The sequence below is a fragment of the Hevea brasiliensis genome, chromosome 10, assembly GCF_030052815.1.
Source record: "Hevea brasiliensis isolate MT/VB/25A 57/8 chromosome 10, ASM3005281v1, whole genome shotgun sequence".
NCBI lineage: Eukaryota > Viridiplantae > Streptophyta > Magnoliopsida > Malpighiales > Euphorbiaceae > Hevea > Hevea brasiliensis.
Genome location: NC_079502.1, coordinates 1,510,848 through 1,525,263, shown reverse-complemented (window position 1 = coordinate 1,525,263; position 14,416 = coordinate 1,510,848). Strand labels below are relative to the sequence as shown.

Sequence of the window (14,416 nt, the reverse complement as noted above, 5' to 3'; positions counted from 1 at the left end):
AGAAGACATTGTTAATCAGTCCATTGAAATTGTTATTTAGTTTCCTTTTGCAGTGTCTCAGAACCAACACTCTCGTTTACAATTTCAACTTCACCATCTTCACTACTCTAGTGATCAAAATCCCTTGGTTCAAATGAACCACTTCTTGGAAACTTGACTTTTTAGAGATAAATTACTACTCAAAGAGTTAAAAAAAAAAAACTTTAGAAAGTTTCCTAGTTCACTTATTTTCAACTAAATGATGTCTCGATGAACCATAAAATTTAAAAAAAAACACAAAAAAAAAAATTTGATGATTTTTTTTTAAATTGTAAAAATGAGGGCTGGGTGTGACGGTTATAGCACCTTTATGCCCGAGATTTGGAGTCATCGATTAACGTCTTTAATTTAATTTAATTCCTAAGAAAGGGATCCACCACTGAATTTGAAATGATACCCGTGAAATGATTCATTGAATAACTCGTCGTAGACTTTCACTTGCACTTCTAAGCATAAACAATATTTAATCATCATGCTCTCAATGTTAGTGCGAGAAGCCAAAATCGAGGTGAGACAGAATTATTTCACTAAGTTAACCATCAGGTCACTACGCTCGGTAGTGTTACCATCAATATGACAAAAAGATATAGCTAAATTTTAGACATCAATTTGCTCATATTGTTTGTACAGAAGTAACATATGAACATAACAACAATAATCATATTTGTCTATAGGAGTACGCATTTGTCAATCCGTTTCAGTTAGGATTGTAAAATTAAAAAAGTAAATAAATTAAAATTTATAATAATTAATAAATTAAATAAAATTAATTTAATTTAATTCAATTATCATTTTAACCTTAATTTTAGATTTAATAACAATTATTTCAAAAAAAAAAAACTATTAGGTTATGTTCGATTCTAATTTTTTTTTTATTTTTAGAAAATTATATAAAACTGAATATACTATACATAATTAGATCAAAAATCTGATTTATCACTTAAAGAGAACCAAAAAATTTTGTCACATTAAAACTTTTCAAATTTTTTTTTTTAATTTAAAAGGTTGTGGAAATAGAGTTTTATATTACATATATATTTTCAAATTTTATTTGTTTTTTTGTTGAAATTGAAAAAATATACTATATATATAATTTTTGCCAAGCAAGCAGAAAACCTTCGGGGACCGGTGGTTTCGTCACCTCTTATTGGTTTCATCGATCCTCAAACTCTTAACTCTCGAAGAGAAATAGGCCTTTTCCCTGCCTCCTCTCCTCAGGCGGATTCCTCAAAACACACGCACACACCCTCTCTCTCTATCTGCGACTCTTACAAATTCAACACTGGACCTTCTTCTCTATCAACACTCACTCGCTAAGGTTAGCCTAGAAATCACCGAAACCAATGGCGTCTTCACTCTCCACAACTGCCTCCGCTTCTGCTTCTGCTTCTGCTTCCGCTTCTGCTTCCACCGTCTCCAAAACCACTGTCAATTTCCCTCATTACAATACTTACGCCCTCTCGCGGGTCTCTTTTCGCCTCTCTCCTGCACAGAAGCTCCGTTTTTTCACCAAGGTTTTATTTATTTTATTTTATTTTATTTTTGTTGATTTCAGGCGAAGTTAAATTCTTCGCTGATTCTTGTTTCTGAATTTACCTATTTGTGATTTACCTGGTTTTGTTAATGCGTGGAAGGGAAAGAAGTTTATGAGCTGAAATTAGTGTGATCTAAGAGCTTTTGATTTGTTGATTTTTTTGGATTTTCCAAGTTTTATATTAGTTTCTAGCTGATAATCTTTTGTAATTCTGCAAATTACAAGTAAATAGAATGCAATTCTCTCTCTCTCTCTCTCTCTCTCTCTCTCTCTCTCTCTCTTTTCTTAGCTATTTGTTTTGTGGCTTACTTGCTTGGGTGCTAATAGAAATATTGATTATTTAGAAATAAAAATTTTAAAAAATGCTTTATTGAATACAAAGATTTACATAAAGAAGTAGGTACAATCAATTTATAAGATAAGTAGTTAAGGTTCATTGGAGGTCCATTGCCATGTTTCATTGAATTTATATCTGAGCTGCTTCGATGAAATTTCCTTGCTTGTTCCATTTGATATAATGTATCGTTGATTGAATTATGATAGACTTTTAGACTGAATTTGGTTGATTGTTTTTTCTTGCTCATCATAAATTTAATTGTGTTATCATATGGAACTTGTTCTAGCATATATGATTTTCTTTTGGAAACATTAGAAATATGGGCGGGTGGGGTTGAGGTTTTGCATGATAACAGTTAACAGGACAACACATCACACAGCGAGTTTGATTTGCTGTCATCTTACTATGAGAAAGGTGAAATAGTCTGACACCATTGCCTTTTCAGATGACACGAATATTGGCCGATTGTGATGTGGCTTACTTTTAGCGATGTTTTGATAAGGATGGAAATGCTTATATTAGCATGTATTTACACCTGTTCCTACTTCCCATTCAGTATTTGGTTTTCGGTTAGAAAAATGGTGAACTTGGAAATCATAATGTATTATGAAGTTTTATATTCTAGATTTAAAGGGTTTCACTTTTTTTCTTTTTGTCTTTTAGAATACAAAATGTACCAATTTGTTAATTAGTCTGTTAGTACCTTTTATATGTGGATTCAAAATTCACCCAAATACAGCTTCACTGCTAGAGCCTTGCTCTGTTTCTCTAGCATGATAAGTTTTACATGATGAAATATCTTCTATGGATTATTTAGATCAAATAATAAGTTGATATCACTTGTAAATTCATTAGACTTCTCATTTCAATGTTTTAGTTGTTGTTTTAAACCCTAGAGACTTTTAAGCAGCATACGATTATTTTGTGCTTGTTGATATGAAAATTCATATTGTTCTTCTTGATGAATTTGGTTTTGGTATCTATTTATTCATTTCCAATTTGGAGGCTGTTTGATATTTTTGTGTAGTGACTTAAATGATACATCCATAGGTAGGTGTGAATTTTCCAATTTTTATATCTATGCTTTTTATTTCAAATATATAACTTATTTCTTTACCATTTATTATCAAAATCTCATTTTATTTGATGGAAAAAAATTCTTGTAAGAATTCTGAAGCTTGTTTAAAATCACACTTGGATTAGAAAGTTCACAAATATTTAGTTGTTTCCTAGGACCATAATCTGGTTTAAATTGCTTCTTTAAGCTTTCCACTCAATAAAGAGGCATCTATTTAATGTTGATGAAGATTTGGGAATTGCTTATAGGCTTTCACCAATGTGCTACAGACATGAAGTCCAACTCTTAACATTATAGGGTGATGCTATATGCAATGATCATGGTTGAATTAACCAGTAATTGTTCCCACTTATCAGAGAGCATGCCAATTTCATTGCCACATGTTATGCACTAAATTGACACCTTCAGAATTTTCAATCGCATCATTTATGTGCCATGAAAGATTTGAACCAATCCATTATGAGGTGATATGTACTAAATGAACTTTATATACTTCAGTTTGCAGAACACATAGCCTTGTTTTTGAGTTTTGACTTTGGCAATGGTTTTTGGTATCATCACTTGGATTGGAACATTGAAAGGCATGTATTATTATAGCCTGTCAACTTCATTTTAGAGTGGATTTTGTTTATTTTTACTTATAAAGCCTTTTTGTCAAGTTATGACTTGAAATCCATGAGTATTTGTTTATTGGAAGAAATACAAACAATTCTGGAAAGAGGGAGAATTTGTGGCTACGCTCTTCTGCTTGCAGATGAATTAAAATTATCACTAGAATAGTCACTTAAGCCTGAACATATCAGAAGTACTCTCCCTCTCCCTTTTCCTGTCCCTCTCTCTCCCTAGCATAATTGTCAATTAACTGAATGTGAAATTTGGAACATTCTATGTATTTTTCCCCTTATTCTATGTGTGACAATTTCCATTTATGCAGAATACATTTGCCAACCTACAGAAATTTATTGGTTGCAACATTTATTTATTTATTTATGTTTAATTGAGAAAATTCAAACTTATGTTTCTATTCAGCATGGAAAGACTGAAAATGTTCTTGCAATGTAGGGTCTGAAGCTTGATCGTAACAGTTCCACTTTTGTGAAAGCTCAGTTGAATGAGGTAAGGTTCTTTCAGTGGTTTTCATTTGATGATATGTGTTCACATTTTCATTCCTCCCTGGACATGCTTTTGGGGTTTTCTGTTGCCTTCAAGGTTGCTGTGGATGGATCCTCAAATGCTGCTGCCTCACCTTCAAACAAATCAGAAGTACCATCACAGGAAGGAAAGGATGCTAAGCCATCAAATGAGCCTTCACCTCCAACTTTGGCTACAGAGGAGTCAATATCTGAATTTATTACACAAGTTTTAAGCCTTGTGAAGTAAGGGAACCCAACTTGCTCTTTTTACCATCCTACATTCATTCTGAGAATGTTACTGTAACTATTTTATGTTTTATCATCATTGTAGGCTGGTTGATTCAAGAGATATTGTGGAGTTGCAGTTAAAACAACTTGATTGTGAACTGATAATTCGGAAAAAGGAGGCCTTGCCTCAGCCACCATCTCCTGCTTCAGTGGTTATGATGCACTCACCTTCACCTTCACCATCACAACTAATGCCACCAGCCCCACCTGCGGCTTCCTCTACAGCCTCTAGTCCAGCTTCCACTGCTCCACCCCCATCACCTGCACCTTCTGCTGCTAAATCACCCAAGTCATCACTTCCACCATTTAAATGCCCTATGGCAGGCACATTCTACAGAAGTCCTGCTCCAGGTGAACCATCTTTTGTGAAGGTAAATCATCTATACTCTACCTTTCTTGTCATGAATGATGCTAACTTTATGATTGAATTGGCATATTTACTTTTGCGTTATTTTCATATGATTGCTATAGGTTGGAGACAAAGTGCAGAAGGGACAAGTCGTGTGCATCATTGAAGCCATGAAATTGATGAATGAAATAGAAGTAAGTTACTTTGCATTTAATTTTTATTGGAGATTACTATTAACATTTTTATCCTTCATAAGTTGATTTCTTGTTAATTTATGCAGTAGTTTGCAAGTGTTGTTCTTCATTTGTGGTTCATTCTATTTTTTCCTAGGCTTTGATGCTAAGAACAGTCCTATTCATATCATTATTTCTACTCGATAAAGATAAACTCATGACAAATAGAATATTTAGTGATACCAGATTAAAGTTAAACATAATCCTAATTTTGTTTTTGTATATTGTGAGGGTAGAAGATATAAAGATGTGGCAGGATTGACACGTTTGTTTAGTTTCAATAGCATGTATCAAAATGTAATTTTACATATATATATATATATATATATATAATAAAACCGAAAATCGAAAATTTTAAAGATTGATAAGAGAAAGATCAAACGAAATTTATAAAATTTCATATTTTTAACATTAAATCTAAATAATAAAAACATAAAAACAAAAAAAATCAGAAATCAAAACTCAAAAATCTTTAGGTTCGGTTTGGTTTTCTTTGATTTTTCGATTCAATTTGATTCGATTTTTTTATTTCCTATATATATTAATAATTTTTTTGATTTTTATGAAAATAAACTGAATAACGAAATTATCAAAATTATAAACCAAATTTAAACCGAAAACTGCACACCCATATATATATAGGGAAAAATTACAAAAGTCTCTCTTTCTGTCTAAATTGGTGAGATGATGAGGCCTTGGGGGTTCTATGGAGATAGATAAGTTGGTGGCAGGGGTGAAAGAAAAATATTAGATGCAGATGCAAGTTGTCTTAAAGGTCTCTTGAAGTTTTGATAGCTCTCCTTGAAGCCTAAGTTGACAGAATTTACTTTAAAATTCAGACAAGTGTTGAATATATTGGTTTTCTTGGCTCCAATGACATAATTTGCATCATTAACTATGAATAGAATAACTAGGGAAGAGGAATTGCTGCTTTTTCTTTTTCTTTTTTTTTGGATAACTACTTAAATTTATGATAACTGAAATTCAAGAAACAAATAATCATCCAAAGTGAGACTGACAGACTCTGGTAAGTTTTATCTATTAAGTTATATAGAAACTTACAGCCTGCCCAAAAAAAGAGGGACTAATTATTTCAAAATGTGATAAGTTTCGAACTTTTATGAATATTAAAGTTCATAATTGCTGCTAAACTTCACTTAGGACTTCGATATGCTGTCCCCATTTAAGAATTTGATAGGTAACGTCAATTGTCATTCTGTGTAATAACTCAGTTGCATTGAAATTTATTATCCTTCTACTTTGGATGGAGGTAGCGTGCTTTCCATTTGAAGAATCATTATGTAGAAACTTAATGTCCTTCTAGTGTATACTATAGGAGAGCCTGTGGAATTCTGAAATAATATGGTTATCTTTTTTTGGGAGTTGTGGGAATCATACAGGAAAGGTTTAGGATGCAGCTATTACGGCTTAGGAAATTGGTTGGAGGAGAAAGAGTTTAATTTCACTATAAATCATATTAGGAGAGATCATAAACGGCTGCTCAGTATTCACCTAGATTTTAGGCAAAGATGAATAGAGTAGAAGAAAAGACATAAACAGAGAAAATCACACTACACTAAGAGGAGATGGGGATGCTGTAGAACTACACCCTAGAAAGCAAATAAACTTTCCAATTTGTTCAATAAAGCATATCCTAAGATGCAATGCTACCTTCTGTTGTGGGAAGTAGGATAAAATCGAAAATCGAAAATCAAAAATTTTAAAGATTGATAAGAGAAAATTTGATAAATTATCAAACCGAAATTTATAAAATTTCATATTTTTAACATTAAATCTAAATAATAAAAACATAAAAACAAAAAATTAGAAATCAAAACTCAAAAATCTTTAGGTTCGGTTCGGTTTTCTTTGATTTGATTCAATTTGATTCGATTTTTTTATTTCCTATATATATTAATAATTTTTTTGATTTTTATGAAAATAAAAATTATCAAAATTATAAACGATTAAATTTTAAGATTGAAAAAACTGCACATCCCTAGTGGGAAGAGACTACTTCACATTGAAGCATTTCACAAGTTCGCTGCGACCTACATGCTTCATCAGCAATATTTGTACAAATTGAGGCTAATTCACTAAAATGAAAACTGCTATTAATTGGGGAGCAAATTTCAAAGATGAAAAGTAATTAGCAGTTGAGCATTTGTTAGTTCATGATACTTTATTTCTTTATTTTTTTGAAGCATCTCTAGTTGATTTGCTGATTGTGCTTGAAATGTAATATTCTCTTTAGGCTGATCAGTCAGGGACCATAGTTGAAATTCTTGCAGAAGATGGCAGGCCAGTCAGTGTTGACACAGTAAGTTTTCTCAGAAAAACCTCATCGAAGCAGTTTGGATTGCTACATATTTATGATATATTATCATTTTCTCCCTGCCTGATTTCTTTTGTTGTTCTTTTGACAGCCTTTGTTTATGATTGAACCCTAAAAGCTCGACGGTTGATCAGACGAGTAGAGGTTATAGATTAGAAGGCTGAGTGCTGTTCTTGGTAATGTTGTGAGATGCGGCATTGTTATTGTATTGGAGTGTTTTTGTTTGGGATGAGTTGTTAGGAGCAACAAAAAAATTTACTGATTCTAATATGATTTTTTTGTTAAATTTATTACTGCATCTAAGGAATAACTTATTTTTCCATGTTTGGATAGTATGTATGTCTCATAAATCAGTTGTTAGTTGTTTGTTTCCAGTTTGTTAGTATTTTTTTATTTATTTTTTAATTGACTTCAATTAGAATTTGGGCTTTACATCCTGGAAATGATTTCAGTGAAAGGTTATTTAGCTCAATTATAAATTTTCCCTAGAGACAGTTCAGTTAATGTCATTCTAACTGTTATTGAATCCTTAACATTAGCATCATAACCTATTTCATTTGAATATAATACAAAAAATAGGATATTTTACAAATTAAAATTATAAAATAATATTAAAAAATAATTAATATCAACGTGTAAAAGCACTATTATTAAGCCACCATTTACTATTTATGATATCCTCATTCTTAAAAAAAAAAAAAAAGTTTTCCCGATTTAATAGAAAATTAGAGATCTTAAGTTTCTATTGATTGGAAATTGGATAAATTAATTTGATTTTGGCGCACTGTAAATGTGAATGAGGCGGAGAAGGATGATGGTGGGAAATCATATCAGAAAAAATAAAAATGCTATATATTAAGGTAAATTACGGAAAGCTCCTGGGCTTGGGCCCTGGCCCTTTCGTTATCCTCCTGACTGTGAATCCACGCTCCTCTAGAACGCGTGACTCAAACATTTAACAAAAAAGCCAAAAAAAAAATTAAAAAAAAAAACTCCGCATAAAAACACTCTGGATATTCTCTCCTCCTCTTCAACCTCAAACAATCCAAACGAAGAGACCAATCTCTCTCTCTCTCTCTCTCTCTCTCTCTCTCTCTGGGGCTGTTCTTTTGTCTGTTAAAAGGAAAATCCCATAATGGGTCCCTGTCTAAAATCCCTCGCTTTCCCCCACTTTCCCGCAGTTTCCGTCACTTTCTTCCTCTATCTTACTACTCTCTTCCCATTTTCCGCTACATCCCAGCCGTCCATCTACGACCATCTCCGCCAAAACGGCCTTCCCATAGGCCTCCTCCCCAAGGGCATTACCGAATTTTCAATCGACCCCACTACTGGTCACTTCCAGATAAACCTAACCCAACCTTGCAATGCCAAATTCGAGAACCAGCTTCACTACGATTTCAACATTTCTGGGCTTTTGTCCTTTGGGAAGATCGGTGAATTATCCGGTGTGTCGCAGCAAGAGCTCTTCCTTTGGTTTCAAGTTAAGGGTATACGCGTCGATGTCCCCAGCTCTGGTTTGATATACTTTGATGTTGGTGTTGTGGACAAGCAGTTCTCTTTGTCCTTGTTTGAGAACCCTCTCGAATGCACTGCTTCTGATCCTAGTGATGGGCCCGTTGATTCGAGGGGATCGGATGACTCTAAGGTTCGTCTCTATCGTCTTTGATTGTTGTTATATTTACTCTGCATGATTTAGAGTGTTTTTGTTTTATATAGAACTATGACTTTAATTGGGGGTTCGCAATTGAGCTTTTCTGATTGATTATTGCTCATAAGGAGGATTGGATTTTGTTTTGGGATGGAAAATAGATAAATTTTATTGGGATTTTGATATTATACCCTTCACCCGTTGGACATATTCCCCTTTATACGTAGAAAGCAATAAAAACATGAGCTTTTCGTATAAATTTGGAGCTTCTGGGTGCGTATGAAATTTATTGCTATAGTTTTCTTAGTTAATATGGTGTCCTGTGAATGCAAAATCTCAATTCACGTGAAGAATGTTACTTTTAAAGTATTGTTGATGTTGCTTAATTTTGATTGATTTATCCATCCTATTTGCTTTCATTAGTTGTCGGATGTCCCTAATATTTACTGTTATCTGATTTCAGATTCAGCCAGGAAAGCTTGAATTTGAAACTGGGGAAGGGGACTTGAGGGCTGCTTCATAGATTGTGGAGGCAAATATACTTCTAAAGGCCTAGATGTTACCTTTGGGTTCTTTTTCTTGCCAACAAACACTGCTGGGGAGTTTTGCTTGGCAGATCCTATGTTTTTGTATGTGTGCTTGTTTGCTGTCCTGTACAGATTTTTTGGCCTGATACTTCTGTCTCTGCATTGAGAAGTATAACAGTTTTGGCCAAAAGAAGAGGAAAAAGAACAGATAATAAGCATTGGATCTTATTTTTCATGAAGATGATAGTGAGATGAGGGGCCTTAGTTTTGGCTGGTAAGTTTGCTAGAGATTTGTACTGTTTGTTGTTGTCATACTACTATACATTCAGATGTATGAGCGTGTTGCAATTGTGTTGTTGTAAATGGAGAGAATTGTTTGTGTTTGTAGATTGTTATCATAAGTGTCAATCATACATAAAAGATTATTATGGTAAACTAAACTACCTTTAAATTATGTCTTTGTGTATGTTGGCAGTGTTAATTCCTTCAACTTTTTATTCTTTTATTGGCAGTTATATTTATCTGATTTCTTAGTCGCTTTTTATTATCATTTTACTTTTGTATTTATGCATATAGCTATCACCAACCCCCTTCCTTACTGCCTGCCTCGCTGCCTCTCTCTGTAGTCTGTACCATCTTTTAAGGAGCTTGATCTTTTGAAAGTTGACATCAAGTTGCATATATTTGTGTTTGCGGACCTAATGGAATAAATTGCAACAAATGATGAATGAGAAAAAAAATATTACCCTTAGATTGAAACAAGGAATTCATCAGTTGCTACAACAGAATTGGAGGATGTTTGTCGAGCTTATTTTTATAGAAAAAGCAAATGGGTATGCAGATTTACTTCCCCATCATCCCTCATAACTTCAACATTGGGGTGCACTTTCTCATTGGCCTTCTGATTAGGATGGGGGATGCTTTAGTTATAGATTGGAGTTGGATGGCCATGCCATGTGAGTGCATTATGTAGCTGGATTGCTGCACACAGAATAGACCAAAAAAAAAAGCACTATCATCAGTGTGGAGAAAATAGAAATGTCTTTAGGATGTCAAGAAAACTAAAATCTGTGAAGCAAAAAAAGATTAATAGAGAATGAAATAAGGTTGCTGAAAGTTTTTTTTTCTTTGCTAGGATATAGAAATTATAGTTAGTTAAGTTGATTTTTGGTTCTTGGGTGTTTTCATCAGAACAGAAATGAATGGCTGTAGATTATGTCTTTTGTTCAGTAAAGTTTGTTTTCTGAACAGAATAAGGTTTGATCTAGATTATGTTGTTGTTCTGGTTGGCAAGGGCATGATTGATCATTCAGTCATGCTATTGAAGATTGGGATTTCTGGTTGCAGTGTTATATACTTTTTAGAATGCTATTTGTTTGATAACCATTCATTCTGCCAACAACCATTGCTTCCTCTAGTAGATAAGTTTTGATTGGGATAAAAATGTTTTTGACTTTGACATAACAAGTCATGGATATGGTGATTTACATTGCAGGTCTGGAAGAGGATAGTCTTGTTTGTATCTATGATGCTTAAACGCCTGCCATCCCTAATCATTTGATCTGTATATTTTGATATGCAATAAATAGTTGGACAGTACTTAAGATCATTAGTGAGGCATGCAGAAATGGTTGGAAAATACTTGGCTATTATGGGTGTATTGCACTAAATCAATAAACATGCACAGATGAGTGTAAAATACTCAATGCTACGTGGCAATCATTTATTGATCACTCATCCTCTAGTTTTGTGATGTCGTTAAGAGAAAATGACTTTGTTATTGCATACACTTTTCCATGGGATGTTATTACATGGAAATGAATTTTTTGTCCCAAACAAGCCCTGAAGCTTTCACTATGTGACCGCTTGGGTCTTATTCTATGAGACACCAAGCAATTGGAATGATTAGAACACTGGAAAATGCTAAAATAGTCTGGATTGGTTACTTCTGCCCCATCTATTATGAAGCTGAGGATGATGCTGCCCATATGACTGCCTTTTCATGTCTTCTTTGTAATAAGAAGCATCATCTTCTCGACAAAATTCAACTATGTTGCAATCATCAACATTATCGACCAAATTGAAGCTAATCAAATTGCTGTGTGACAAAAGGTAAAACACCACTCGAGTTGTCTCAAATATTGATGATTAATCGTGTATTTGCTATTATTGTTATTGAGCCTTGACGTTAGCTTAATTGGTAAGTGGCTTGGTTTTCTACTTCGTTGATTAAAGATTAAATTATTGAGTTAGACAATCAGATTGTATTATGTAAAAATTGATTTGTGATACCACCTTATCGCAATAAAAAATAAAATAAAATATTATTTTTAGTATATTTATTAAAAATAATTATAATTTTGTGAAAAATGATTGAAATAAAAATATGATAAGTCATAATTAACCATAATTAATGAATAAATTTTAGAAATTAAATTAATCGTAAACTAATAAAGGCTTATTAGAAGCCACTCCCAACTCCAAAGCACTAACAGGTTTGTTTTCCAAGGGGCTCCATGCCTGGAGCAAAGGTGCATACACGCCGCATACTTTTTATTCATCCTAATTCATATACGAGTAATTTCCATATGAAAATATCATTAACATGAAATTTTCAACAGAAAATAATCAAGTAATTAGGCGACGTATCGCATACAGTGTAAACAAATCTTTCATTAGGATGAGTATCAGCTATGGGACAAGTATTCTTGAAGGCGATGGAGTATTTTGTGTGATTACAAACCCGCTTATTGGCATATTCACCAATGCAACAAAGTTCAGGCTTATGGAATGCAAGGCAACCACTTCTACAAGCCACAATGTGTCCCTCGTTTCTCACTTGAAGCTCCCTAGGGCAAGTATTGCTCAAGTCTTGTGGAACACATTCTATAGTTTCACATAGACTTGAATCAGGGCCATTTGGCACTATAGAAATTGGCAAGTTGAACCCATTAATGACGTCAAGTTTATATGTATCATCTCCAGTTATATCATTCATGTTAAGTCTTGCAAATGTGGCTGGTTCTACTGGTGAGTTTTCCTTGCTACATGCGAGTTCGCCACCACAGTCACCGGAGAAGCAAAATCCGTGGCCGGAGGGATTAAATGAGCAACCATAACGAGCCCAGATATAGCCTATCCATATAACTGGTGTTTGAAGATTTGCTGATGCTCCAGGTTTTAGCTCGAAACCACCGGCCCATTCTTCAGAATGGCTCGACACAAATGTTGTGGCTCGAAATCCAGGCCATATAGTGGTGTTGCATCTGTTTTTCAAGGTAATAACCCTAGCATCACCTCCTGAAAAAAACCATTAATTAATCAAACATGTCACTTTAGCCTAATATGGCCTATATAAATATGTATAGAGAGAGAGAGAGAGAGAGAGAGAGAGAGAGAGAGAGAGGGTGAATAAGCCATAATGTACTTGATAAAGAGATGAAAACCAGGAGGAGAAAATGCCAAAGTGCCATCAGAAAGATAATAGTGTGTGTTGGTACCCAAGTAGTACAGAGTAGTGATATATTGGTGGATATATATAATATATATTTTTGCATTAATTTGACAAGCCTGTAGAATTGCCAAGAACTTTTTCATGCCAATGGAATGATCAAGAGCTGGCAGGATTTACGGCCAATTGGTTAATTCTGCTGTAAGAAATTGAGGGCTTGTGACTTTAATGGTAACAGTTTTATATCTCTAACATATTTCAAGCTTATAAATACGAATTCCAAAAGTAATAATTTTATATCTCTAATATATTTCAATACATAAAAACTTACTAAGTTTGAAGCGTGAATAAGTATATATCCGTTAATTGTCTTAAAGCTTTTTTATTTTAGAAAAATAGAATATTTATCAATTCTGAACTAAAAAAATTATGTTTTCAAGATGAATTTGAGGTCACATTTCTCTTCTTTCTCTTGCTTTTATAGCACATGTATTGGGTATAAGATATTGATCCCAAGCTTGTTTATATGAAATAAATAATTAAATATATGGTATATATTTTACAGTAGTATTTATAAATTTTAAATATTATATTTTAAGCATATAAAATTTGAATATTTTACAGAATTACAAATTTTTTAAAATATAAATTATTAATAAAAATATATTTTTATACAAATTAAAATTAGTCAAATTTAAATATTCAAGTAATGATAATAAGTTTGAGATAAGTATGAATAGTATATGATAAATTTTAATCAAATTTGATATAATTTTCAATATTAAAATTATTAATCAGACTCGAATAATACAGTTTTTATGAGTATTTTATGAGAGCTTCTCTCATATTACAAAAAAACAATTGAATATAACATTTCAATGGGAGCAATAACTAATTATAGATGCTAATTTCCCATAAGCACTTTCTACTTTTATTCATTTGTTTTTGAATGATGGATATATCATCAAGTTTCAACAAAAGCTAATTAAATAATTAGGTACTGTATTGCACCAGAACATATCTGATATATCAAAAGCATAAGTAAGAGATGTAGGACAAGCGGCCTTGAAGGCCATACTGTAATTTGTGGGCTTGCAAGTGGCAGGGCTATTATTATCATCACTGTTGCAACAGATTTCAGGCTTGTCAAATGCCAGGCAAGCACTCTGACATCCTACAACCCTTCCTTATTTTCTCACTTGTAGCTCACTAGTGTACAAGGCAACTTGCAGCTGAACATTCACTGGAACCAGGTCCATAAAGCATTATAGAAATTGGAATATTGAACACACCATAAAGGTTAATTCCATATACATCAACCATGCTATTGAGGAAGAGTCAGGCAGATGAGACAGGTAGTTCAGTGCCAGGGTGTTCACCAGAACATCTTAGAAGGCCACCTCAGTCACCTGTGATGCATGTTCCATTGCATGAGAGATCAAATGAGTAACCATTACGACCCCA

The 14,416-nt window shown here is 33.2% G+C and overlaps 3 protein-coding genes across 5 annotated transcripts; 2 read left to right on the top strand and 1 right to left on the bottom strand.

Moving 5' to 3' along the window:
* Positions 1-1,139: 1,139 nt before the first annotated feature.
* LOC110639096 (biotin carboxyl carrier protein of acetyl-CoA carboxylase 1, chloroplastic) lies at positions 1,140-9,035 on the top strand. 3 transcript variants are annotated; one of them, XR_009140526.1, is made up of 7 exons: positions 1,140-1,553; positions 4,051-4,364; positions 4,453-4,780; positions 4,881-4,952; positions 7,246-7,311; positions 7,418-7,536; positions 9,020-9,035. XR_009140526.1 is itself a non-coding variant. In XM_021789918.2 (7 exons), the coding sequence occupies exons 1-7, from the start codon at positions 1,383-1,385 to the stop codon at positions 7,439-7,441; spliced, it is 882 nt and encodes a 293-aa protein (XP_021645610.2). In that variant the 5' UTR covers positions 1,142-1,382; the 3' UTR covers positions 7,442-7,700. The 3 variants fall into 3 exon arrangements, 2 of the variants coding, with proteins under 2 accessions (XP_021645609.2, XP_021645610.2); XM_021789918.2 differs by lacking the exon at positions 9,020-9,035 and having other exon boundaries at positions 1,142-1,553; positions 4,051-4,104; positions 4,198-4,364; positions 7,418-7,700; XM_021789917.2 differs by lacking the exon at positions 9,020-9,035 and having other exon boundaries at positions 7,418-7,700.
* Positions 8,353-9,955, top strand: LOC110639097 (uncharacterized). Its single transcript, XM_021789919.2, has 2 exons — positions 8,353-8,971; positions 9,438-9,955. Exons 1-2 carry the CDS (start codon positions 8,462-8,464, stop codon positions 9,495-9,497), a joined length of 570 nt encoding a protein of 189 aa, XP_021645611.1. The 5' UTR covers positions 8,353-8,461; the 3' UTR covers positions 9,498-9,955.
* A 2,000-nt stretch (positions 9,956-11,955) lies between these two features.
* LOC110639125 (pathogenesis-related thaumatin-like protein 3.5) lies at positions 11,956-13,019 on the bottom strand. The gene is made up of 2 exons (XM_058128687.1): positions 12,929-13,019; positions 11,956-12,801 (listed from the first exon to the last, which is right to left on the bottom strand). Exons 1-2 carry the CDS (start codon positions 12,972-12,974, stop codon positions 12,116-12,118), a joined length of 732 nt encoding a protein of 243 aa, XP_057984670.1. The 5' UTR covers positions 12,975-13,019; the 3' UTR covers positions 11,956-12,115.
* Positions 13,020-14,416: the final 1,397 nt, after the last annotated feature.